At 52.6% G+C, this 25806-nt stretch overlaps 13 protein-coding genes across 13 annotated transcripts; 8 read left to right on the forward strand and 5 right to left on the reverse strand.

Annotated features, from left to right (window-relative positions):
- Positions 1-1322: 1322 nt before the first annotated feature.
- On the forward strand, positions 1323-1997 carry CLAFUR5_08599 (uncharacterized protein; the record flags this gene model as incomplete). The annotated part of the gene is made up of 1 exon (XM_047907747.1): positions 1323-1997. The coding sequence occupies one exon, from the start codon at positions 1323-1325 to the stop codon at positions 1995-1997; it is 675 nt and encodes a 224-aa protein (XP_047759624.1).
- A 259-nt stretch (positions 1998-2256) lies between these two features.
- On the reverse strand, positions 2257-3887 carry CLAFUR5_08600 (Lipase A; the record flags this gene model as incomplete). The annotated part of the gene is made up of 4 exons (XM_047907748.1): positions 2257-2606; positions 2669-3028; positions 3082-3292; positions 3348-3887. The coding sequence occupies 4 exons, from the start codon at positions 3885-3887 to the stop codon at positions 2257-2259; spliced, it is 1461 nt and encodes a 486-aa protein (XP_047759237.1).
- Positions 3888-6289: 2402 nt separating this feature from the next.
- CLAFUR5_08601 (uncharacterized protein) lies at positions 6290-6733 on the reverse strand (the record flags this gene model as incomplete). Its single annotated transcript, XM_047907749.1, has 1 exon — positions 6290-6733. One exon carries the CDS (start codon positions 6731-6733, stop codon positions 6290-6292), a length of 444 nt encoding a protein of 147 aa, XP_047759238.1.
- Positions 6734-7234: 501 nt separating this feature from the next.
- Positions 7235-7498, reverse strand: CLAFUR5_08602 (uncharacterized protein; the record flags this gene model as incomplete). Its single annotated transcript, XM_047907750.1, has 1 exon — positions 7235-7498. One exon carries the CDS (start codon positions 7496-7498, stop codon positions 7235-7237), a length of 264 nt encoding a protein of 87 aa, XP_047759239.1.
- A 466-nt stretch (positions 7499-7964) lies between these two features.
- CLAFUR5_08603 (2-methylene-furan-3-one reductase) lies at positions 7965-8546 on the reverse strand (the record flags this gene model as incomplete). The annotated part of the gene is made up of 2 exons (XM_047907751.1): positions 7965-8122; positions 8246-8546. The coding sequence occupies 2 exons, from the start codon at positions 8544-8546 to the stop codon at positions 7965-7967; spliced, it is 459 nt and encodes a 152-aa protein (XP_047759047.1).
- Positions 8547-9232: 686 nt separating this feature from the next.
- On the forward strand, positions 9233-10718 carry CLAFUR5_08604 (Zinc-regulated transporter 2; the record flags this gene model as incomplete). Its single annotated transcript, XM_047907752.1, has 2 exons — positions 9233-9263; positions 9325-10718. The coding sequence occupies 2 exons, from the start codon at positions 9233-9235 to the stop codon at positions 10716-10718; spliced, it is 1425 nt and encodes a 474-aa protein (XP_047759044.1).
- A 104-nt stretch (positions 10719-10822) lies between these two features.
- Positions 10823-11258, reverse strand: CLAFUR5_08605 (uncharacterized protein; the record flags this gene model as incomplete). The annotated part of the gene is made up of 2 exons (XM_047907753.1): positions 10823-10994; positions 11059-11258. The coding sequence occupies 2 exons, from the start codon at positions 11256-11258 to the stop codon at positions 10823-10825; spliced, it is 372 nt and encodes a 123-aa protein (XP_047759045.1).
- Positions 11259-11402: 144 nt separating this feature from the next.
- CLAFUR5_08606 (MFS-type transporter oryC) lies at positions 11403-12872 on the forward strand (the record flags this gene model as incomplete). Its single annotated transcript, XM_047907754.1, has 1 exon — positions 11403-12872. The coding sequence occupies one exon, from the start codon at positions 11403-11405 to the stop codon at positions 12870-12872; it is 1470 nt and encodes a 489-aa protein (XP_047759046.1).
- A 918-nt stretch (positions 12873-13790) lies between these two features.
- On the forward strand, positions 13791-14799 carry CLAFUR5_08607 (uncharacterized protein; the record flags this gene model as incomplete). Its single annotated transcript, XM_047907755.1, has 2 exons — positions 13791-14676; positions 14735-14799. The coding sequence occupies 2 exons, from the start codon at positions 13791-13793 to the stop codon at positions 14797-14799; spliced, it is 951 nt and encodes a 316-aa protein (XP_047759236.1).
- Positions 14800-16244: 1445 nt separating this feature from the next.
- On the forward strand, positions 16245-17746 carry CLAFUR5_08608 (uncharacterized protein; the record flags this gene model as incomplete). Its single annotated transcript, XM_047907756.1, has 3 exons — positions 16245-16290; positions 16355-16442; positions 16516-17746. 3 exons carry the CDS (start codon positions 16245-16247, stop codon positions 17744-17746), a joined length of 1365 nt encoding a protein of 454 aa, XP_047759240.1.
- A 296-nt stretch (positions 17747-18042) lies between these two features.
- On the forward strand, positions 18043-19036 carry CLAFUR5_08609 (uncharacterized protein; the record flags this gene model as incomplete). The annotated part of the gene is made up of 3 exons (XM_047907757.1): positions 18043-18391; positions 18445-18754; positions 18811-19036. 3 exons carry the CDS (start codon positions 18043-18045, stop codon positions 19034-19036), a joined length of 885 nt encoding a protein of 294 aa, XP_047759241.1.
- A 723-nt stretch (positions 19037-19759) lies between these two features.
- Positions 19760-20726, forward strand: CLAFUR5_08610 (Methyltransferase pytC; the record flags this gene model as incomplete). The annotated part of the gene is made up of 4 exons (XM_047907758.1): positions 19760-19957; positions 20016-20354; positions 20408-20643; positions 20693-20726. 4 exons carry the CDS (start codon positions 19760-19762, stop codon positions 20724-20726), a joined length of 807 nt encoding a protein of 268 aa, XP_047759565.1.
- A 2450-nt stretch (positions 20727-23176) lies between these two features.
- On the forward strand, positions 23177-25366 carry CLAFUR5_08611 (putative mitochondrial chaperone bcs1; the record flags this gene model as incomplete). Its single annotated transcript, XM_047907759.1, has 1 exon — positions 23177-25366. The coding sequence occupies one exon, from the start codon at positions 23177-23179 to the stop codon at positions 25364-25366; it is 2190 nt and encodes a 729-aa protein (XP_047759564.1).
- Positions 25367-25806: the final 440 nt, after the last annotated feature.

Here is a 25806-nt window from a genome sequence, read left to right on the forward strand (position 1 = left end):
CATAGACAACGGATACACACAAGCCGCGGGGCCTAAGGCCCGTACGAGATGATCCACCAACATTCGACGCTAGAAACCTCCGTATACTGTACAGCCAGCGCTATACAAGAAAGTCGACGCCCATACGTCGTGCCTCTGTCGTTCCAGCCAAGACACTGTACAGATTCACGTAGCAATTACAATTCGCACGTCTCAGGATGCAGCATGCGAAAACCTGAACCCTGGCCAACCGGACAGCTGTTATCCCGCGGAATTCTGGATTTTGGCGATCAGGAATCATGCACGTTTGACATTCTTGGGGCAATGACCTGGCGCCCTGTTGGTACTAGTATCTCAAAGGTCGGCAGTCGTAGGTCTGTTTGCCTTCAAAAATCGGCAGGACGGACGCACGAAACAGCGAAAGTTTGTTCCCTCTCCCATACACAAGCGTTGGACCGCAAGACTAGTACTACCTCGAGGCTTCCCCGAGCCCCAGTTGGCCGATCGAGCACTACCTCACCATCAAATTCTAATCAATATCCTATCAATGTCGAATGTCTTGCACGTCGCCGTTGCGCCTCGGGGAGGGCACATCGGCGGGGGCCCTACCCCTGCCTCGTGAGGGCCCAGCCTCCCACTCGTTGCCGGCTCGAGTGCGCGGAATACATAGATGCTAGGGGGTCTTCGAGGTGCGATATGGCTTGAAGTTCAATCAAATTGAGCGGCAAATGATGGGGCTGGAGCGGTAGCTAGGGCTCGGGGATGCCTCGAGGCTAGTACTACGGTAGGGGACCACGTGGGAATCCCTTGTGTTGTATGTTTTTGCAACTTCTGTCTTGTGGCATGTTCTGTGCAGTCTAAGTGAATGACCGACATCGGGCCGGCTTGAAGTTTTGCCGAGCATCAAAAAGCAGCTGCTACAGAACATGTAGAGGGCGAGACGAACTTACAAAACTCGAGGAGTTCCGCATGTCTACAAACGAGTCTCGTACTGGCTCTATGTATGTTCGCGGCTTTTAAAGGAGCGGCACGATTCGGTCGGGTGAATGGAGATCCTTTCCGCCTATCAATGTCCACGTATGATGGGAGTGCTTTTTGGGGCGCTATATTGCTATCCTTGTCCCGCTCGCTGTATTTTCTATGCCTCTTCTCTCATTAGATCAACGCTACGAGATGTAGTCGCTGTCACTACTCAGAACTCCACGACCGCGACGTTGTCCAGCAATATTACCACACCATGGCCGATTCACTGACCTCTAAAAATAATGCCCATCGAAGAAGGCCAAGCGTTCATGGCGAGTCTCCGTCAATCAATACAGAATCCATCACAACGATGTCCCACCATGTCTTGGGGATTCAATCCGGCAGATCAAATCGAGCGTCAAATGCAGCAAGATGCCCATCGGACCTGGGGTTTCGTCATCTATCGTACAACGTACGACAGTGACGCCGACTGGACGGAGTTCATTGCACGACTGCGATTCCGCATGGACGATACGTTCGAATGGGTTGACGGTCAGAATATCCTTCAGAACTTCTCGCTCACCGTCTTCGACGACCGCGAGCAGTTCGACGGTGCCAGCACTCAAGCTGTTCGTCAGCACTTTCTGCAATGGTCAGTCGCGTCGTATCGAGATGAGCAGCGATCTACAGGCGAGCAGGGCTCCGAGGCCAGCCCGCCCAGTCGCACCCTTCTTGGTCGTAGTCCTCGATATCGGTACGCGGTAGCTGTGGATGCAGAGTCACCGCGGTCTGTCGCCCGGGAAGCCGCAGCGCCTGCTGAACTGGACGTATCGACCACAGGCTGGGTCAAGTTGATCGACAAGTCATGGTACCTTGGTCGCAGCTTGGGTCGCGACCCCGAGGACTATCCGGCCATCGAGGGAGTGACGGAGAGAGATGTCGGATGGATGCAAGTCACCTATTGGGATGTCATGTCGGAGTTTTATGTCCGATCTGAATCGATGAACTTTTGGTCGCAGAATTATCGAAGGCCTCCACGGGTCGTAGTGTTATGATACGGTCGCCATCAGCTGTGCTTCGCGAGTGGAACAGTAGGGAGATCGAGGTTTGAAGCACGGTGAGATGCCGGAGCATTGACAGGATGAGAACTGAAGTCGGGGGCAAAATGTTGCTTTGACCAGGGGAGCTTGCGCATAACGCAAGTGGAAGCAGCGTGAAGTGACAGCGGAGCCCTCTTGTTGGACCGCGCTACGATGCTTACATTTCTCTTAGTGACCATCTGCCGCAACAGGTACTCCTGCTTCTGTCCCATAGCTAGCCTGATATCGCGGGACCAAGACCCCCACCAAGTATAGTCTTCAACAGTCCAACCACATCGGATCCAAGCTCCTCCACAGTGTCAAGGCTGATGCTAGTCAGTGCTACAAATTGAGTAACACAAGTCGTATGAGTAAGCGGCTTGCCACTGAGCCTGTCTGATACCCACGCCAAGGCACTCGCGCTACCAGTGATGGCTTCCGAGACGTGTTCGCCAAGCACATCTTTGTGATATTCAATGACTGCTCCTTGGCCACAGAGCTTAGCGACAAGGGCATCTGTGTCGGCACTTGGGGAGACTTCGTCCGCTACAGCTTTGTAGACGAACAGTGGGGATTTGGGAGTACCTATGTCGAGGATTAATGATTAGCGAGGACTTTTGAAGTCCTGGACCTTCTATTTGACATACCGTGAGTTCCCATAACACCTGTCGCAGCCAGGACTCGTTGGGGTACTGGCTGGTTAAAGGTGTTCTTGCCGTCAACGAAGTAGCTGTAGACATTATTGAAAAAGCCTGCAGAAGCGGCTTGAGACAGACAGCCATTGGCTATTTGGTGGAACTCTGCGCTTTTGGATGGGATGAGCTGCTGTTGAAGGAAAGTCATGAGCTCGGGAGAGGCTTTGCTGAGGCCGAAGATGCCAGAAAATGCAAGGCCCGCGAAAGGTCCTTGGTTGATAGTGGTCAAGACGTTCTGGACATTTGGGATAAGGCCACCAAGTGCGACGCCTGCGAAGTTGAGCTCCGGCGCGTACGACGGCTGCAGTTCAGCTGGATAATATTAGCACTAGTATCTTGCTGGCAGGAGACAATGCCCGACTTGCCTGCCCACTCTGATGCCAACGATCCTCCAGAATAGCCCCACAAGACGTATCGAGCAGAGGGCGAGAGCCCACTGACGGAGGCTTGCTTGAAGGTGGCCCGAACAGAGTCCAAAGTTGCATAACCGGATCCCAGGCCAGCAGTATACGCAGCATTGAGTCCTTCATAATCCGAGGTCGTTACGTACCAGCCGTTTTCCAAGGATGCAGCAATCTATCAATGGTCAATTTGTTAAATAAGCGATGCAGAGTGTCGTCGGATTACGTACAAATGCAATGTCCGACGTAGCCGTGGTATTGGCACCAGCCTGGAGTGCATATGAAGGGCTACAATCATTGTTCGCGCTGTCGTAAGCAGTCTGATAAGCCAAGAGCTTCGAAGGGTCTGCTTTGTTGGGGACCAAGAGAGTAGCAACGGCAGCGGCGGCATCACCAGCATCGTTCGTTGTTCGGTACAGATATTGGTATGCTGTCTTCACATATAATGGTGTCAGGGTCGTGCCGAGTATGCCATTGAGGTTAGGAGGAATATTCCGAGAACGAATGACATCGCCCGGTCCGTAGGAGGTCAAGTTGTTCGGTGGAGTGTAGAATGGATCCGTGCTTGGCAGTGCAACAGTAGCGGCTGCAAGAGGGATGTAAGCGGCGACGAACAGTTGGAGAAGAGCACTCAGGACCGTCATGTTGAGATGGATGATTCCATCCTTGAGGTTCGCAACGCCACTATTTGTACCGGTCATTCGCGAGGCCATCGTGAGTGCCCCAAACTTCCCATGGTAGCTGGTCTCAAATTGAGTTTTGATCGACATGAGCGCAGATCCTCCTGATTTCGGTGCTAAGCTTCTTCAGGGAGGACCGAATACGTCGTCCATCTCCTCTCGGAGAATGCTTGATTCTGCTCTTTCTATCTGTGAAGTCGATGGAATCGATTCGCCTTGATCCAGAGCGTATCAACTGCCGCGAAGTCTGGACACCCCGAGGCATCTCTCCGCTTTCCTGGGGTAGTACGCACATGCGTCGTCCAGTTTATGTAGTAGCGGCCATGCAGTGGAAGCCTGACCGTGTGACCATCCTCGTTTATAAGATCGGTAGCATCTTATGCATACTTTGAATCAATCGATGGGAACCTGACGACTGGGATGCATCTAACCGACTTGCCTTGAGCACTCGTTGCACTTCCTGGGCATCCCAAAGGCCTTCCCGACGAGGGCATAGTTCCATGAGGTTCAGAGCCCGGTCCCGGATATTGCTATCCTGGCACTGCAGTGCTACTAAGCATAATGCTCCAATTACACCGATACCTAAAGAGAGCACAGACGAGGATCAGCTAGAGTACAGCACATCTCGAAGGGTTGGGTCGCTCTTCTTACCTGCTGAGAATGGAACTGGTTCGTCGCCATTGCAACCTCGTAAAACTCGTAACTCTTTCAGAGAGCTTTCAAGAAGATCGAGAACCTCAGTGAACGAGCTGTCTTCCACTTCATCCACATCAGGTACTGCAGTCGCAGCATGGAGCGCCAGATCAGTGAGTCTCTGCTGTGCCTCGGTGAATCCTCGCAGGGGCTGTTTCTCAGTCTGATAATGTCCTTCGGATGGCCAGGACGCTCGTAAGTCGGCATTCTGCGCTCGAAGTGTAGGTATCGCGGAGCGGAGTCTGTCTCGCTGGGTAGCAGTAGTCGCCTCGAAGAGACTGTGCCAAAGCTGCACCGAGCTTCCAATGACAGCGTAGTTCTCCAATGCCGAGACCGGTGCTTCATGAGATCTCGGTCTGTGAGAACTCAGAAGATAGTGTTCTTGTGTTGTCAGCTCCGTGAGTGTAGCGTTGCGAGCAGCAAATAATCCAAAGAATGAGGAGCTGACACGAAATCGTTGCAAAAGATCAACAATCTCCCCCTTGACTTCAGCAGAATCATTAGTCTGGTCGTTAGCAGCAGCGATCCGGAGTCCCGAGCGGAGATGTACCAACAACCCCAGGTGGAAGCCACGTAGAGATTCTAGCAAGATCATCATGAGACAGGCAAAGATGTGAATCAAAGGATCTTTCGCGGTCTTCGAATCGATGCTGAGACGAAGTGAGTGCAACGCCTTGTCATAGGCTAACAGCGCTTGCTTCTGGACGAGATCGGTTATGGCATCGGCACTTGTGTGTGTTTGTAGTCGCTGTGCAAAGCCAATAGCCACAGCAATGTCTTGAATCGAGTCGTCCTCCTGCAGCAGTGAAGTGATGACATTGCCCCACAAGGAGGACGGCTGACAGACCCGGAGAATGGGCAGAGTGCGCAAGCAGAAGAAATGGAGAGCAACTCGGGAGGCGTCGTCCACCACACTAGGCCTAGAAGGTCGTGTGCATATCGTTTTCGACGGGACGAATCTTCGAAAAGGCCGGGTCCTGCTCGACACATCTGCTATCGTTCGCTGACATACCAGCGATCTCCTCTGGCAAGCGGAACAGGTTGGCAGCGTCTCGTCGCACTTCACTCGTGCTCTTCTGTGTGTGATCGAGTCAGCGCTTGAATATGTTTTCTTCAGTGGACGCCGCCGTACTTGCATGCATCACAGCCATTTCGTGACTTAGAATGCCGTTTTCGCGAAGTCGCTGGCATGTTTTCGCTTGGAGGGAGTCGTCATACGTCCACTGGACCGATATGGCGGAATGATAACCATGTCCTAGGTCAGTTCATGACACCAGACAGCAGAGTTCAAAGGCAAGCAGTCAAGCCCCATGATTGATCAGTGATGGCGGCATTAAGCTTTCGAGAGGCAAAACCCCTCACGGTAGTACGGCATCCGATGTGGCTGGACAGTTGTCAGTCGTTGCCGGTTCCATCGGGTAGGCGCTCTAGTGTCCGGCGCTACTTTCCTGACCTGTATGCCTTTGTCTTTGGCATCTCAACGATTCGATATGTACAAGCCGATGCTGTTGATAGAGGTGTTGTGTTGTACAGGTGGATGAAGAAAGAACGAAGCCCAGCCGGGAAACTAGCACTTCGATGCCAAGACTTGCCGTCTACCCACCAGGGCAGGAACATGCTTCTACTTCCAGTCTATGTCACGACACATCCTATATCACAGCTCTTCTCTCATGCATTTAGCTCGCAATAACCGCCATAAGACCATGCCACAGTGTTCCGTCGGGAACAACGAATACATCCTTCCACCCCCATCCCGACAAGCCCAGCATCACATACCCTCCCCAACATCTTTCCCCCATTCACTCAATCGCCAAATCCAACTCCTCATCCCCCTCAAAACTAATCGAACTAACCTGCCTCCCAATCACAAACTCCCCCTCCTCCTCCCCCTCCCCCTCTCCCACCATATCAACACCCTCACTCCTATGCAACACAAACGTCGTAGCAAAATTCGTCCGTGTGCCTCTCTTCCCAAACTCCAACACCCCCGTCACAAGCACCAACACATCGCCCCGCTCATTGACCTGCTCAAGCACAGTCTTGGCGCGCTTATGCTGGATTTTCTTGGGCGCTTCGACGAGGAAGGTTACGATGTCGGGGGCGTTGTTGTAGGTTACGTCTTCGTATGTTAGGCGCGCGGTGGGGGTGTAGAAGGGGATGAGGTCGGCGCGGTTGCCGGTGTCGAAGATTGTGAAGAAGGTGTTGAGGAAGGTGGTCGCTGCGGAAATTGTGGGGGATGACATGGCGGGTTCGGTTGGGGAGGGGAGATTTCTATGCTTCGACTGCTTCGAAATCTTGTACGGCTTGAGCTTGCGGGAGTTGGTTTGAAGGGATCCGTGAAGACGGTAGTTCGCTGGAGGAAAGAGTCTTGTTTGGATGTCGTTTTCCTGGACCGTCTATCTGAGTGAGACAAAGCGGCGGTGCTCGTGGTCCCTGCTGGGAGCTACATGGGTATGTCAGGGTTGAAGTGAGACCTTGAAGCTTAGACCAGGATGGCCATCTTGGGGTTGCGGAGGTGCGGCCGCGCAAGGCTGGGTCTCGGACTCGTTTGGATCGTAAAGCACGAGTCGTACTGTGTCTTGCAACTATCATAGGACCTTTGATCTGCGAGCTAGCGTTAGTCATCCATAGGCATATGATGTGAGTTCATCGATGAACACCCAGCCTGCGTCCCCATATCGTCTCGAGACGGAAAGTCGAATTTGTACCTTGGAGCCACGATCCAGTAGCAAACCCAACAGCCACTACTGTATATCATCCTGTATCTCCAACCCAATCTTCCCAATTGTCTTCCCACTCTCCAGCTTCTCGTGAGCCTTGATCAAGTTCTCAACACTAAGCACCGACCGTTCACTCTGAAGGCTGACAAGAGTACCGTTATCATACGACTTCGCGGCGCGCTGTAGAATGTCACCCTGCGACTCGGGCTCGTATTGGTGAACGGACTTGCTCAGCATGAGCTCCCACGAGAACGTGAGCTGCTTCATGAATGCGTTCGGGTCGTGCATTCCGTCGAGCTGGTAGAGGAGAAGGTTAACGAAGCTGCTTCAAAGGCATGGTAAGGTGTGGTGGGGCGGGAGTATGCATGGCATGAAGCGGTTGGGGACAATATACCTTGTCGGTAATCTCGACGATACTGCTGATCTTGGCCTTGGGGTTGGCGATCTCTACAGCTGTTGGGCATATAGGAATTTGTGTCGTAGCAGATGAAGATGTAGTGGACACCCTCAATCCCGACCTTCTCTTTCAATTGCGACTTTAGTGGCTCTCTGTGCGATATCACATGGGTGGCACCCATCTTCTCAGCATGCTTGATTGTTTCTGGGCGCGACGCGGTGACGATAACTTCTCCAAGTTTGAAGACCTTCCGTGCTAGCTGAGTGCCGATGCTGCCGACACCGCCGGCTCCATCTGTGATGGGGTCAGTAAGTGCATGACGCGCGAATGTTGGATTCGCTTACTGATGATTATGATTCACTTGTCTTTCTGCTTTCCGGTCGGGTCATCCTGTGGCAGATTGAAGTGTTCTTCGAGAAGCTCCCATGCCGTGACAGTAACTAGTGGCAGGCAAGCACTTTCCACCCAATCGAACTTCTTCGGCCGATGGCCAGCCATGCGGTACCCGATCACTCCTGCGATCAGCGACTGTCAATCCAAACCATGCTGGCAGTCAAGCTCATAGTATAGCTGCGGTTCGAGGAGTAGAAGTGGCGCCTCATGCACCATCTCAGCCTCACTATTGTCCCTTCACTCACCATACTGTGCCGTACTACCTCGTCTGCCCATTGCACCGGAGTAGTACACCTCATCACCCTTCTTGAAATCCTTAACACTACTTCCCACCTCTTCCACTATACCAGCAGCATCATATCCCATTACGTCTGAAGCTGGAAATTTCCCCTCCCTGATCTTGGTGTCGACGGGATTGACAGCACATGCCTTGAGCTTCACTAAAAGATCGTTCGCTTCGACTTTTGGTATATCGATGGTGGTAAGAGCGAGGACTTCGGAGGCCTTGCCGGGCTTGGTGTAATGGATCGCTTTTTGCTGAGGCATCTTGGTGGCAGGGGTGGGTTTGTGCTGTGTTTAGAGACTAGGAGAGGACATACGAAAACACAGGTAGCGAGAAGATGTAGCATCTGACATAGCTATGATGGACAAACCTTACCACTCTACGTCATGACCAGGGACTAAGATGTATTCCAAAGAGCTCGTGCTCCGTTGCAAGCCAGGTCGTTAAAGTAGCTCTGTCGAGTTGTGTGAGCTTGACGAGGAGCGATATGCCTCAAGTGCGATGCACGTAAGACGTTGTTGCACCAATGACCAGTTGTCGGTTCATCGATCTGATTTAAACCTTTTGGCAGCGTCGTCTGCCATTCGATGGTAGGTCTGCCCAGCTCTTCCGAATGTTCACTGGCTCATGTTGAAAGGCCAGGGATATCGTGAGTAGCCTGTCCAGAGGCCGTTGCTTACGGATCGGCAATTCCGATGTTCGATGTTGATGGAGAAGGAAAAGAAGACCCAACCCTTCGGCACATCAACGACGATCCCTGCGTTCTCCACGAGGCTTGGCGATGATGTTTCTCGGCAACTGGCGGGCCGGAACCGGCGCGTCGGGAAGATGAGGCCAGACTAGATTAGCTGTTCACATGCCGAGAGTCTCCCTTTCTGCGGAAACATGCTCATCAGGCTAACGATGCGGCGCGGGAAAGTAGACGTGACGGGGCGATTTCCAAGATAACATGTTTGATGATGGACAATACCTGCCAGAAAGTATGCTCAACCCACAGCGTACAGTACTGTCACCACGATTCATGCTGACATCCTCCCGCAGTGAACGCTCGATGGGACGATCTCCCCACGTCCCTCCTCTACGAAGAACTCGCGCGTCGACAAACTGAGGGCGAACGACCGGCTTGCGGATCGAAGAACAAGTCGCACAACTACAATGTCACCGCCCACGTGCTCGCCCTCATCCTCATCCTCGCCCTCTCCACCGGCGCATGCTGTTTTCCGCTCATCGTACGCCGCTTCCCTAAGCTGCACATACCCGAGAAGGCCCTCTTCATAAGTCGGCACTTCGGCACTGGCGTGCTCATAGCAACGGCATTCGTGCACCTCTTCCCGACAGCCTACACGAATCTCCTCGATCCATGTCTCCCGCCCTTCTGGACCGATGTCTACCCGGCCATGCCAGGCTTCATCGCCATGACCAGTGTGTTTGTGGTGGTGGGCATAGAGATGTTCTTTGCGACGAAAGGAGCGGGACATAGTCATAGCGTGGACTTTGCGCAGCTGAGAGGAGATGGCGAGACGGGGATGGAAAGAAGGGGGCCAGATTTGAGGAGGAGCATGGATAGCTTCAATTCGTTCCGGCAGGTGCCGCTTGGCGATGAGACACCACAGAAAGACGTACAGCTGCAGGACCAGCGAAGTCCATATCAAGACTCGCCCGCACGGCCCGGAAGTGGATCTCCCAGCAGTTCTCTGAACAAGCCCCTTCCACCAGAGCCCGAGGGTGAGGACTCAGATCTTGATCTCGATGAGCTAGACCCTGCAGCGGACGATGATCAAGCACCATTGACACGACGGACTCCATCCGACGACAGTGACGACGAGGGTCATCTTGCTCCGGCCAATGGCCACACTAACGGGCGGCCGAAACAACACAACCGACGAGTCTCCTGGGCAGATCAACAAACCCACTCTCCCAACACAGAGCGCACCCCTGAAGAGCAACGTCTCGTTCTCCAGTGCCTCATGCTCGAGGCCGGCATCCTCTTTCACAGCGTCTTCATCGGCCTAGCAGTCTCCGTCTCCACCGGCTCCGCCTTCGCCGTACTCCTCGTCGCCGTAGCATTTCATCAAACTTTCGAGGGTCTTGCCCTAGGGTCCCGCATAGCCTCCATTGGATCCTTCTCCTTGACATCTTATAAGCCATGGATCATGTGCCTCCTCTACGGGATCGCGACACCGATAGGACAGGCGATTGGACTGGGGGTACAAGGGCTTTATGACCCCATGTCGGAGTTTGGGCTGTTGATGGTGGGGATTATGAATGCGATCAGTAGTGGGTTATTGCTTTATGCTGGGCTGGTGCAGTTAATGGCGGAGGATTTCTTGAGTGATTCGAGTTATCATGAACTTAGAGGAAGACGGCGGTTACAAGCTTGTGGGTCTGTTGTTGCTGGGGCGTTGCTTATGGCTATGGTTGGAGTTTGGGCATAGGATTTGCAGAATCTATTTCTTGTCTATCTTCAGCCGTCAATCGGTTCGACTCAATGTTGTGCAACAAAAGGTGCCAATGTCTACGACACCGCCGTAAGGCAGGGCTACCAGTCTGTCTCAGCACTGTCTTGAGGTCGTGCAGAGATAATACGCGGAGCAGCAATGACAACACTATAGGCTCGTAAATCACCAAGGTTCGCTGACGTCCAGTCCAGCGCAACCCCATGCTCTAATCCACTTCGAACCGCGACAAGTGTCATGTCCGTCATTGTGTAACTGTATGAAGCCTTGTCAGTCCATCGTAATGGAGCAGCCCTACCAAGCATGCGTTGGAACTTACCCCGGCGATATACTATTGACGCGAATACACCTATGCGCCATCTCCACACCTGAAGCCTTACACAAAGCCACAACCGCGCCCTTGCTGGCACAGTAATCGCTCGTGTTCTGCCCTTTACTGGCAACGTACGCGGCTACGGAGCCCATAAAGACGATACTTCCGCCTTTGGGGTTGAAGTTGGTTGGAGGCTGTTTGTCCATTTGTTGTGCTACGAGCTGCGCGGCGTAGTGGGTTTCCAGGAAGTTGATTCACATGCATCGCGCTACGGAGTCTGGTGCGCGAGTCTGGTCCATGGGGGCAACAGCAGAAAGTACCCATATCGCTGATCAGTCTCCCTTCTCCAGATGTTGTTCGGCTACGACCAAGGTTTATTCGGCGGTATTCTTACGAATGAAGCTTTTCTGGACCAGTTCAACCACGCTTCGCCAACGCTTCAGGGTCAGATCGTGGCATTATACAATGTGGGATGCATGCTTGGGTGTGTGGTGAACATGAAGACTGGAGACATACTCGGCCGGAAAAGGTCAATATTGCTTGGGTGTTCGATCGTCATCGTCGGTGCTGTCATACAGACCGCATCGTACGGCGTCGCTCAGATGATCTCCGGGCGTGTCTTCGGTGGCATCGGTACGGGAATTCTCACAACATCGATACCAATTTGGCAAGTCGAGACCGCAAGTGCGAAGCATCGAGGCGCTGCAATCGTCTTCCAGCTTGTGGCTGTCATCTTCGGAGGAGCCTTAGCCAGCTGGATGAATTATGGCTTCACATTCCTCCCGGGCCCAGAAGTGGGCTGGAGGTTTCCGATTGCTTTCCAGGTCTTCGTCGCCGTGATCACGATCAGTCTCGTCAGCTTGTTACCGGAGAGCCCACGCTGGCCTATTCAGAGAGACCGAACTGAGGAGGCAGCAGTCGTTATCAGCCGGCTGCGAGCTAAGCAACGATACGATCCTGTCGTGTTGGCTGAGGTGTCCATGGTTTCGGAAGCTGTCAATGCCGAAAGAGCACAGCAAACCGGTATAACGTTCCGCGAGGTCTTTCAGGGCGGGTCGAAGCAGACACTGCGACGCCTGCTACGAGGAATGGGCACACAATTCATGCAGCAGACTGGGGGAACTAATGTAGTGGCAACGTATATGCCGGTCGTGCTCACGCAGTCCTTCAACATGAGCGCTCGCTTGGCACTCGTCTTGTCTGCCACGGTCTCGCACTGGTTGATGATCTGGGCGGCCCTCTGCTCCCTGGTGATCGATTCGGTGGGTCGTCGAAGGCTTATGCTTTGGGGCACCTTTGCCATGAGCATCTGCTTTGCACTCATTGCATGCGGGTTGGCAGTCGACTCTGCTGCATCGCTGATCACGGCGATCGCATTCATCTACCTCTACTACATAGCCTACGGCCTGTCTTTGCTGTCAATACCATTCCTGTACGCGGCAGAGTTCAACTCACAGCGATTCCAAAACCTGGGACCTTCATTAGCCACCCTGACGAATTGGACCACTTGCTATATTGTGGTATCAGTCACACCACCTGGAATCGCCAGCATTGGTTGGAAATACTATATGATCTACGCCATCACGAATGCGGCCTTTGTGCCTCTAGTGTACTTCTTCTACCCCGAGACAGCGAGGCTTAGTCTGGAGGAGATTAATGATGTCATCGCACCCAAGCATGGCGGCGACCACAGCATCAGCTACAAGCAAGCGACCAAGGACGCCGTGGCTGCCAGGGTATCACCAGAAGAAGAAGCAGTCAAATTCAAGCTGGATGGCGACGTCGACAGGATCGAGTTTGCGCCAGAGGAGAAGTCGTAGAAGGAGACATAGCGGTAGCCCCATTCACTTCAATTGGTCCGGCTCGTGTCCTTTGCGCTCTGCATGCCATTCCAAGCCTGGCCAGTATTGCTACCCCGTCCACTGCACATGTCTCTTGAGATGGTATCGTCACGTCGGTCATCTTTCACAACTCATGCTCGTGTCGCGTCGCTTTTGACATGACCTTCGTGAAGCGACTGACGGAGTCGTACGGACGCCGGATTACGTCAGGTTCGAAGAACACGTCGCACATTGGACGGAGTACGGCTGGACCAGGGAGTGCTCGAAAATGTGTGGCTGCCTGAGAGGTATGTGTGTGTTGGACATGGGACATGAATGAGTTCTCTCAGCCCATGTTCCCGCGGCTGTGGAAGTCATATTGATGGGGTCATCGATCAAGCTTTAGTGGAAGCGGGGGCAAACCTCACATGAAACAGGCCAAGTCAAGCTAATTTTGGGCGGCGCTGGAGAACTCCGCTTCCCCTGACCACACCTTCTTCTTACACAAACGTACCACGTCCAATACTTCTCGTATGCATGAGATGACGCTGACAGACGATGCCTCCAGATAGCGAGCATGTTGCAGAAGCGGGAGCATGTGACCACCGCGTGCAGGGCCTTGTCGCACCAGGAAAATCAAATGCAATGCAGAGTCACCTGGATGTGCAAACTGTATCCGACGTTCCTTACGCTGCGACTACGGCGACTGCGATGACAAGCGCAAGCTGCCATTTCATCCTGTGCTGGGAAAGCTACGCAGTCACATCCGAGAGCTGCACCAACTCCTGGTGGCCAATGGGTGCCAGCCTTTGGTGCCATCGATCGCACCAGAGGACATGGACATGATCAATAGGACACTTCGTGGCATCGGGCTTGATCCGTTGGATCATCCGGAAGACCACATGCCTCTTGGTAACGATGAGAATGTGGAGCTTGCTGCGTCTAAGATTCACCAACCAAGCTGCAGATGCTGCACCTGCCATGACCATCGGAACCGGACTATCCTTACAGGATTATGCCAGCCTGGACAATATTGGCTGGAACAGCTACATCTCATCGCCGGATTGGCCTTTGATGGGCATCTTTGCAGCGGACGATTTCCTTTTCGATGGTTCTACCCTGACCGGCGTGACAGTGCCTGACTCATACAGTTGTAGCGACCTTCATGCATCAGCTAACGACTTTGCCGTTGCCACAAAACCGTCGGTACAGGACGAAGTGACTCCAGAGCTCGTCGGGCAGATTGCAGCTCACATAGGCTCCTTGCATCTTGGACCCGATGGACAGCTACAATACTACGGAGCGGCGACCAACTCCCACGTCCTAGGTACTGCCAAGTCGACAGCGAGACCGGTACCAAGATCTCAATCCTTGAAGAATGAAGTGCATCACCTCCTACAGCAAGCAGACCCCGATACATTTGTCGAAGAAGATCTTGCACATCACTTTCTCGGCTTATCCTTTTCGTGTTACAATTCGTGTCATGCGATAGTGGACGCAACACTGTTCTGGTCTGCGCGGAAGCGCTATCGAGAGCTCGACGAGCCATATGGCCTATACTCGGAAGTGCTTGATAACATGATGTGTGCAATTGGTGCAAGCCACGATGCTCGCTATCACTCTCGGCTGTCAACGTTTCCACGAACACTCGCGGAGTTCTTCGCTGATCGTGCGAAAGCGCTTCTGGACTTCGACCTCGATGAGCCGTGCATATCGACTGTTCAGGCCCTCGTACTGCTCAGCAGTCACGAAGCAGGGATTCAGAGACTGGCTCGTTCGTCGATGTACAGTGATGAGTCGTTCTGTCTGTTAGCACCCCACCTGCATATGCTCGTAAGTATCATTGACATAATCCTTTACAGGTATGGCAATGCGATCAGCGTTCGATTTGGGACTTCATGTGCCTGTTCAGCCGTACATTGCATAAGGCGTGATGAGTGAATCTGAGGCACAGGTACGCCAGAACACATTCTGGACATCGTACATCATTGACTAGTATAGTACACCCTACCTCTAGTAGGTCGAATGAAGCATACTAATAGTATGCTAGTTATCGGAGTTTCTCCTTTGGTCGACCTTTTATAAGTGGTGAAGCTCATCTACGTGCTAATCGAGACGCGTATCTGCCACAAGCGACTGACTTTGCTAGATCTGGTCGAACCTATCGCGAGAGCGCTGTAAGTTGCCAATGCTCAGTTCAGACGCTATGGCTTATAAAACGTCTACAGGTATGGCAATGCGAGCATGACAGCGCGACCATTGCAAGAGTTATCCGAATCCTGCACTCTCAAAATGTTTGCCTGGAAGGACAAGCTCTGTACGGAAGGCTTGGACTTCTCGACTGAGGACATAAAGACCAGGACTGGACCACAAATACTGGTATTGCAGTAAGTCTCGCTCTGTGCGGTCATAATCAGCGAGCACTGTGGCTGTCTCTCGCGTCTTCGATGCAATAACGCTGACTTGCTGCTGCACCTAGCATCGAATATCACTATCTTCGAATTCTCGTGCATCGCCCTTGGACCTCACGCTCTCTACAGCCAGTCCCAGCGCAAGGTCCAGGGTTCATACACGCACGCTGAACATGCATTGAGTCCGCTTCCGAGGTGGCACAACTCCTCTGCATCTTCGAACGCCGCTTCGGCCTCTGCCGGATCGATGTCGAAACAGCTCAGTTGCTGCTATCAGCAGCGCTCATTCTGATCTTTGCCTCGATCTCAGAGCATGGCAACGACAGAACGACTATCATGGGCTACCTCAACGCGGTATTTCGTGTTCTGGATACTCTGAGCAACACATTCAACAGTGCGAGAATACATCTGGACAGTCTGCTTGCCATTCAGCGACAATGGTGCGCTGTGCATGATCATTAACGTCACAAGCGCCTTAGAGCTCATCCAGCCAATGCACGAGACAGTCAACGAACGCTGGATGATGGTCAGAAGCGTGCCAGGCTCCGGTAAAGACTCGGGAGAAGTCTACAGACTCACGCCCGATCCGCATGTTGCGCAGTTACATCCGTCTTCCACCTGTTCAGCGTATCCAATGAGACGGTATGATCACCATCCTGGCTTCTGCTCACAGTATGACTATCGAAGTCCAGTAATCCGACTGGACGATGGACAATTACACATGGTGGCCCGGTACATGGTTTTGAGAACGGAGTGCCCATTAAGATGCCGCTTCTCGACGCAAGCACGAGCAGCAGATATAAGCGACACCTTCTGCGCTACCGATGGCCACAGACTTCCACAAGATCATGTAAGCGTCGACTGCACCGAGTCACATGTCGCAGCATAGTGGTCCACAGTCCTCTTGGCTCGGAAACCTAATTCCGACCACGCCACCTCTGCGGCATTGCCGAACTTGACAATGCCGACCGCCCCGCGAAGGTACGGCATATGGTGCAAATGCATCAGTAAGTATATGGACAATTCGGTGACACCTTTTATCAAGATCTTACTCTCTTCTTGCAATTACAGGGAAGAAGCTCGCGCTCACTACAGCATCGGATCTCATCGGCATTATGGCTCCAGCTGCGACCGCAGACCTCAACGTTGCAGACAGCAGGTGAGTGCTCAAGTATAGGAGATAGACTTTGCACGTGGCGATGGCGCCTAGCTGACACCCCTCCGTGCGATAGTACGTTAGCGAAATCCGCTACAGACTCGCAAAGGGCAGATAGCCAAGCCAGTATTGCACCTAGGCCAGGGAGCCGCTGCTACGACATCCAAAAACTCCCAACGCTCAAGGAGTTTGCAGCTTTGACATCGCAGACAACCAAGCCTGACACTTACCCACTCGCTCGCCAGGTCGAGAAGAACGTGCCCATTTATGCTCGCGAAAGCATTGACCTTACCAATGCGGAAATCAGCGAGCAACTCCAAGATGAATGGTACCATATCCTCCTCCACGGACCAGGCGTATTCGTGATTCAAGGGTTCTTCCGGCATCCGACTCTGATCGACGACGCCAACGCTGCATACGCAGCCATCATTGCCAAAGAGACAGCCCAGAGCAACGGCTTCGCAAAAGGCGATCACTTCGCGAACGCAGCCACCAACGACAGGATCTGGAACTCCTTCTCCAAGCACTGTCTCCAAGACCCTGCATCGTTCCTTCAGTACTACTCCAACCCGCTATTCCGCTCGGTCTGCGAAGCGTATCTTGGCCCAGCATACCGCATCACAGCACAGGTGAACGTCGTCAAGCCTGGAGGGAAAGCACAAGTCTGCCACCGAGACTTCCATATGGGGTTCCAGACTGCCGCTACTGCTAGCAAATGGCCCAAAGGCATGCACATTGCAAGTCAACTCTTGACGCTCCAAGGCGCTGTTGCTCATACAGACATGCCTGTAGAAAGTGGCCCAACACGACTCCTCCCTTACAGCCAGCTCCTCGAATCTGGCTATCTCGCGTATCGCAACGAAGATTTCCAGAAGTACTTTTTGGACAACTACATTTCCCTTCCCTTGCAAAAGGGCGACGCCATCTTCTTCAATCCTGCTTTATTCCATGCGGCAGGTGGGAACCTCACTTCGGACTTCGAGCGCTCGGCAAATCTGATCCAGGTCTCTTCTGCTTTTGGAAAGCCCATGGAGTACATTGAGCGTATTCCACTGGTGCAGCATTCTTGGCAATTGCTGCAGGAGAAGTTCCGGGAGGAAGGACTTAGTGACGGGGTGGAGACATTTCTGCAAGCTGTTACTGAAGGGTATCCATTTCCTACGAATCTCGATCGTAGACCTCCTGCTCCGAGTGGGATGGCGCCGGAGAGCGAGACTGATATTTTGAGGAGGGGGCTGCAGGAAGGGTGGTCTGTTGAGCAAGCGGTTGAGGCATTGAGGGATGTAGATGCTGCGAACGTGGACTGAAAGGCGGTTGCCGGCGTGCATACGGGTAAATGAATCGTGCGCTTTACGACGTCAAGACGCTCGAGAAGCACGTCTACTAACTTGGTAGGATCGCGGTACTATGTTAGTGCATTAGTGCATTAGCATTAGTGCGTTAGTCAGCTCGTTCAGCCATCCATAGGCCGTTCTGGACCACAAACGGCCATAGAACCTTAACAACGCATTCGATTTGTATTCAGCTCATCAGCCTGACTACACATCGACAACAGCATGTCTTCAGGTGTTGTTCACGAGCAAAGTCTTCGCGAAATATTACGATGGTTTTACGTTCGTGCTACATTCCGATACTGCTGGGCTGGTGCAATATAGCCCTAGCACAATGGGCATCGACGACGACCTTTACCTTTGACGGCAACGCGTTGCCAACAGGACTGGTGGCATCACCGGACACGGTGAAAGACAAAGAGTCCAACCTAGATGCCACGTTTGATCATCAATTCAATGTCTCGAACGTTCAAGTTCAAGATGGCTATCTCGAGCTCCGAGTGCCAGGCGGCCAAACCACAAGCCCAATCCAATGCGCGGAGGTGTCGACAGACTTCGAAGTCATGTATGCCAGCGTGATGACATACGCGATCCTGGTCGATGAACCTGGTGTCTGTAATGGTATGTTGGGTCGCCCATATATTGTCTCTCATCGTGCTGATAATGTATCTCAGGCATGTTTTTCTACCACTCCGACAGTCAGGAAGTCGAAATCGAATGGATCAGTGATGCCAACTCAACGTCAAACCAGAATACCAACAACGGCACCCGTGTCATGCAATACACAAATCAAGGCCCCCATGGCACTGCCGACTCGTCCGAGGTCAATGGTATGGCGGCCGACAATGCCACAGAGGCAGTCCACGAATACCGTATCGACTGGGTCAATGGTGCGAGCACCTTCTTTCTAGATGGTGTCTTCCAATATGAGCTGGAGACAAATGTGCCAACGACAGCAGGCAACTGGATCTGGAATAATTGGGCGTAAGCAAGCTTGTTCATGCACAAGAGGCTGGTGGAGCACAGCTGACAAGTCCCAGCAATGGCGATCCTGACTTTACAGTTGGACCGCCTGCCACAGATGCAGTCTTCCGTATTCAGAAGATTGTCATGCACTACAATACCTCGGCCGACAATACAGGCACCCCATCTGCAGGCAACGGCACGGCTCCCGGTGGCGAGACCGGCGCAGGCGCAACGATGGGTGGCCCAGCTATGGTCCTGGCGGCTTTCGGCTCAAGTGTATTGTCGTACCTGCTCTGGTGATGACCTGGTGGAAGGGCAAGTTGTTGAGGCGATGCACAAGTTCAATGGCAAGATTTGGATTTTAAGCCTGGTCTATCTCGATACGGAGACCCAGATCTGAGCTTGACCAAAAGCGTCTGACACGGCTGAGGCAACAGATTCATCAATTTATCCGTCGTCTTCCATCTTTCATCAACCTACATGCACCTTCTAACATCGGCAAATCGACATCCTGCCGACCCTTCATCTACAATTGAATCTTCATCAGGCCTGCGGTACTCACATCACCTAGTAATGAGAACGGCCGCGGCCAATGCTTCTTCGGAGGAAGTGATGAGTCTGGCGTCAACATGGTTCTTCCTTGTCAGTCAGCTGCTAAGTTCTGCGAGTACGACATGAGGAGCCAAGTCGAAAATCCCTCTGGGTAACGGCGGAATCACTCTATCTGAGCGAGCTAGCATGGCACACAGTCGTCGCCCACGATGAGATGAAAACGCGGTCGTAAGCACCAAATATGCCGCTAGGTATCTCCCGGAGATAGCAGGCAAGGTCGTCTACATGTTCAGAACGCGGGCGGCTGTCTTTCTGGCAACTCAAGCACTTCGATGATGGACACTGCAGCGCTCGAGACCATCTCCGCCGACTCGCAAGACAGCCACAGCGAGATAGATTCCGCCCTAGGGACAGATCGTGGAGCCTTGAAAAAGTCCTTGCGTTCTAGCTTGTTAGAAAGCGTGCAAGGAAATGGTCGGAGCTACCATCGAAATACCGGCATTGCTGGGACTCAATATCACTTACCCGAGGATGAACTTGAACAGAACCGCTCGGACTTGCATCATCAGATCTTCCTGGACACCTTCCATGGAAAGCTCCATCTTTCGTCTCTCGGGGACCATGTATGTACGCAACGTGCTGGATCTTGGCACGGGTATTGGTACTTGGGTGAGCCCGCGGTCACTGCAACCTGCCTTGTTGCCGATGCTGATGTCGACGTGGCAAGGCTATAGACTTTGCGGACGAACATCCTGACGCAACAGTGATTGGGACTGATTTGAGCCCGATACAGCCGCCGTTTGTTCCGCCCAACTGCCATTTCTTCATTGATGATTTCAATGCGAATTGGGCCTTCGACGAGAGGTTTGACTTTATCCATGCCAGATCTCTGGTAGGATGCAGCAAGGACTTCCCGGCACTTATAAGACAAGCACACGACAATCTACGGCCAGGAGGATGGCTCGAGATGTCTGATATCCAGGTCCCATTTCTTGCCGACGACGATTCGCTCATGGGTACTTGTATCTCAGAATGGAACAGCAAGCAGCCAGAAGCTTGTTCCAGAGTCGGGGTCGATTCCATGGCGCCGTTAAATACAACCGCTAAATGATTGAACAGGGCTTCGAGAATGTGGTCGAGCTTCGCCACAAATGGCCTGTTGGCACCTGGCCACAGGACAAGTGGTACAAAAAGCTTGGTGGCATGACGAGACTCAACTTCCTCTCTGGTCTGGAAGGCTTCACCTTACGACTATGGACGACTGTGCTTGGTATGGAGCCTGCGGAGGTCCTTGTCTTTCTGGCACATGTCAGGAAGGATATTCTGGATTCGAGCATACATTGCTATTGGCCAGTGTAAGTGATGCAGGGCAGTGCATGCGTTCAAGGTCTGACGTCCGAGCAGATACTGTGTATATGGCCAGAAGCCGATGCAATAATTTGACTCAGCCAGGCAGTCGGTTTGATCCACACACGATCAAGCGAGTACTGTCGCTGCAATTCTGACATGTGAATAGTGCACAACGGGACGACATCAGAGTCGTTCGTGTCACCATTTCCTCTCCTGAGGCTATTGCTTTTGCTATACCAAATACAATTAGCAAGCTCCTGGACTTCAACTGCCTTCGACTTACCACTAGATCGCTGCCCCTAGACCGGTAGAGAGCTGAGAGCTCCAAGGGTCATTGCAGCCTTTATTTTAGGACCTCGGCGTCTTTTCTGTGGAGGCTGTTGCTGTTGTGGCGCATAGGATATTGGTTGTTGAGGATCGCCAGGTGGTGGTCCAAAGTATGCATTGGGGTCGTATGCTGGTTTCGAACCGCCGCAACCCATGTCGTCCGATGAAGAGACCGAACTTCTACTTGGTTGCCGCTTACGGAAAGATGTGTATACCGGGGTTTAGAGCGGTCACAATCGTCTTGGCTGGATCCGTGCTGTATTTGCTGCCACAAGCAGGACCAGAGCGCATAATATGGCAGCATCTCTGGCCTGGACACCGGAAGCATCTCTCCGTAAGGACGTGATGATCAAACGACCACAAATTGCGGCGTCGTTGATCCCCTGCAGAGATACTACTCCCGCAGCACACGAACACGCGAAGGAGTGGTGTTCATCTGGATTCAACCTAGCAACCCTCAAAGGGAAGTTTGATTCGCCGACGGGACGCGAGAAGCTGTCGATATGTTGCGGCATCTTCTAATAAGCTTTGCTAAGCTTCCGGAACGGCGGCAAGCAGTTGTAGTCTACCTGCACAGTACTCCTCACACGCCTTTTACCCAAGTCGCATTTCGACATGGACACAAGATAGGCCAAGCTAACGTTTGAACGCTCGTGCTCGACCACTGGCAACTCTCCGAGCTCGCCTCCCCGTGTCTGAGACGGTGTCGAACGAAGGATGAGAATGGTGTGGCTTTACTGGCCGACAACAGACATGCGAACCTGCGATGCCATGGCACCGCTGGGGACGTATTCGCATGCTCAATCCGTTGGTTATCTGCCAGGCCGATCAAGTGAGGCATGACTTGGCGAGACTGCCACGATCTTATGCACTGATGTGCCAGTCGACTTCAGCTCACCATGGAATAGACATGTTCTGCTGAGGCTCTCCAGTGCCATACGACCACAAGTTGTGGTCGCTCTGCCTAGCGCCGGTCCCGCACGCAGCCGAGCGTCTGGAAAGGCTCATTCACTCACCACTTGATCTTAATATCGAGCTACGACCTGCGATAGCGTGGATTGCACCGAGCTTCGTGCCATCACAACAGAATGCTGTTGCAAAGACAACATCGTGAGCCCCTTTCAGCAGGACCCTACGAGGCTGAGACTGGCTCTGACACGCGCGAATCCGTGATCACTACGTCGCGAAACACCAGGCCTGGGCAATGAAACCCACAGCTGTCTTTCTTTGGCTGAGATCAGCCCACTCGATTATCTGAAGATATCGGCAATCCTGCGTCGATACAACCACCTCTTACTATCACCTTTGTGCCGTCAACTACATCTCACGACACGTTGCAGCATTTCGATCATCATATGTATATTGACATCACGAAGGAAGAGTGCGCACTGTCGAATATGGGAACAAAGGGACCAAAGACAAAGACTCAACCAACGACAACCCAAGGACAAAGATTGCTATGCTAATGCAGACACTGATGCAGTCAGCATCTGCGACATTCTGAGAGTCGCAGTATGGCAAAGCATATGAGGATCTCGCTATTGCCGGCCACGACACATCCTTCGGGAAAGTGCGAGCTTCAAAGTTCTGTACTTCCGACAGACACCAACAACAATCGCTTCAGAAAGAGCCTCGCCAAGCTTTGTCTTCACACTTTTGGACCTGCCTCTTTGCCTGTCAAGTTGGCTACACTCCCAACACAACATGAGGTCACGACCACTTTGGTATGGCGCTCTCGAGCAAACATCCTCTAAAAGGTTGGCATTCGATCTTGAGGGGTCATGAACGAAATGCACATCGCTGAGAGTCACATTAGCTATTGCAGGGCCTACAGACCCTCTGGATCCTGCGAAGCATTAATGCTCGTGTCGGGCCAAACCATGGATCAGAGTCTGGAAGTCTGCCTATTGTTGCGCCGGTCGCCGTCACAAACATCGACACCAGAAGTCAGCGGCACACACATGGTACTCAAGATTGACTTCAATGCTTTGTGTATCTCGGTATCATGGACATCAAACACTGTCCGATGTTCAAGTCATTCACTACGGATGGATTCACTGCCTGGCAATGCATTCATCTCGTCTGTGTTATTGAGCGCTTCCAATCAGTATATTAAACGCCAGCATCATCACCTTATAATCATCAGCCTATAGAAGCCGATCAGCGCGACAAACATTTCGCAAGTGTACTCAACCAGCCGACGCCAATAACATGCCAGGAAACTCTCGCCTTTCCGCCACACGGCTGCAAACGCTGCTCCGTACCCTGACCAGTATCGCGACTGAAATGCGAGGAGGCAGTAATCGACCGACAGAATTCCTCGCTCTCCCTGCCAGCACAGTTCTAGACAATACGAAAGAGCTCATCTACCAGAGCTCTCCAAGGCTTGTCAAAGTACTTGGCGTGGTAATTCCGTTCGTATACCTTGCGTACGCTCTTCATGACATTGACTGGCACCTGCTCAAGGTCGTCGTCCTCGTGCAGAGAATGAAGGCCTACTTCGAACGCTCGATCTCCATTTCCTCTTCGGAGCCCATGCACCATATGGTCAACTCCTGGCTGGCCGAGCACACGAAAACCGACACGCGATCAATGTCGCTGCAGACCGGTGGTCCAAGCTACGGCTCCTCCGCCGATGCTTCGCTGAAGTTTGTGCCGAACGCAGAGTCTACTTCGTTCCGCTTCAATGGACGCACTTTCCATGTAAGCAACGGAGCTCAGACCATCAACCGATCCTACAACCAATCCGTCGACCGATCCGACTATCAAGGCATTATCGGCTGGAGAAACGAGCCAAAGACGGATCATGGCGTGACTCAAAGTGCTAGCATGAAGATTTCTTACGTCTCTTTCGGCAGCAAGGGCATTGCTCCGATAAAGGAGTTCCTCGATCACGTGAGAGCAAAAGCAGCAAAAAGCATAGGCGATTCTCAGACTATGTTTTACCGCATGGAGACCAGTGGCGCCCGTTGGGCTCAAGCGACGGCGAAGCCCTCACGGAGCATGGATTCGGTCGCCATGCCCCGCGACAAGAAGGAACTCCTCATCAAGGACATCGCCGCGTACGTTGCAGAAGGCAGTAAGAAGTGGTATGCTTCAATGGGGATTCCGCATCGACGTGGATACCTGTTCTATGGGCCGCCTGGTTGTGGCAAGACCAGTGCGATCAATGCTATTGCAGGCGACTTTAATCTCGACGTCTTCAGCATCACCCTGTCAAATCCTGCACTTACGGACGACTTGCTGGAAGAGCTGTTCCGAACCCTGCCAGAACGGGCGCTCGTATTGCTTGAGGATGTCGACGTCTCCGGCATCGAGTCAAGAGGCAGCAATAACGGGCACAGCAAGAGACCTAGCAAGAACAAAAAGAAGACAGGCGTCACGCTCTCTGGGCTTTTGAATTGCATCGACGGGGCCTGCTCGGCCGAGCATCGAGTGCTGATCATGACGGCCAACACACCTGACTCTCTGGATCCAGCCTTAATACGGCCTGGACGCATAGATGGGAAGCACCTCTTTGCGAATGCGACCCGCGACGTTATGCAGCAACAGTTTGCGCACATCTTCTCGGACATTCCCGGTGTCACTGAATTCAGCTCAGAGTACAACATTCCAGAGGATAGGATAACACCTGCGGAAATCCAGGCTTTTCTACTCTGCCATCGCAGCTGTCCTGCCAATGCTGTGAAGAATGCCAAGGCTTGGGCGGATGTGATTGTCGAGGAGAAGGCTACCGGGCGTAACGTGTCTTCCTTCACGGGTCGAATTGGTGAAGTCAGTCAGATTGAGACAGGAATGGACCCTGGGGCCACATCACCGAGCGTCTTCACACAAAGTCCGTCAGACCACCAGCAATTGGTGGAATTCGACAATGAGATGACTGACCCATCCTCTGACAACAGATTCGCGGCAGTGAACACTACTGACACGATGAGCGAGAACGCCGCTCCAGCAGGTCATGTAATCGAGCAAGAGGAGGATGGATTTGATCAATACGACGAGTACGCCGCCTCAGAATATGCCGATGCAATGGAAACACAGGAGGAAGGAGATGATGGAGCCGACGAGTACGCAAGTTCAGAAGATGCCGAGGCAAGCGAGAAAAAGGAGAAACGAGATGATGGGATAGACGACTACGCCGCTTCAGAAGACGCCGATGACCACCTCGCTTCAGAACATGTCAAGGCAACCGAGCCGAAGGAGGAAGGAGATAAAGGAAGACCCAAATCCGCCGCTCCAGGAAACGCCAATGTCATCGAACAAAGGCAAGAAGGAGATGACAAAATCGACGATGATACTGACGACACTGAGCCCTCCGATGCGGATGTCGAAGAGGACCATGAGGATAAGTGGCTCGAAGAACTGGCGATCATCTTATGGAGCGGGTGGTACAGTTTTTGAGATGGCATGATGCCCGACGTCGATGAGATTGACTGTATATAATACGCAGGGACGGAAGGGGTTTTGTCTCAAATTTAGGAAGGAATCGGTACCACACTGAAGTAAGCACAGACATCATGACACATTCAGACATATCACATTATTTCCTTCGCCTACATCTACCGCTGAAAGTTACAGTAACTTCTCCAGCTTAGCGCTACATGCCCGCAGAGACGACGGAGTTACCTCGCCCGCGGCCAGAGTTTTCCCACCACTTTCACTATTAAATAGTCTTTTGCAATCCCTATCGAGCTGGCCTCCAGTAAATGGAGGCGAGGGCTTCCTTTCACTAATCATGGAAGCAGGTAGCTTCTCGGGTGCTATAGTCCGAATAGAACAGCTGCTTCCTAAAGTAGTCATCTTGTGCGAAGAATGAGGCCCTTAGGCCGGATTCGTTTGCC

The sequence above is a fragment of the Fulvia fulva genome, chromosome 3 (genome assembly GCF_020509005.1).
Source record: "Fulvia fulva chromosome 3, complete sequence".
NCBI lineage: Eukaryota > Fungi > Ascomycota > Dothideomycetes > Mycosphaerellales > Mycosphaerellaceae > Fulvia > Fulvia fulva.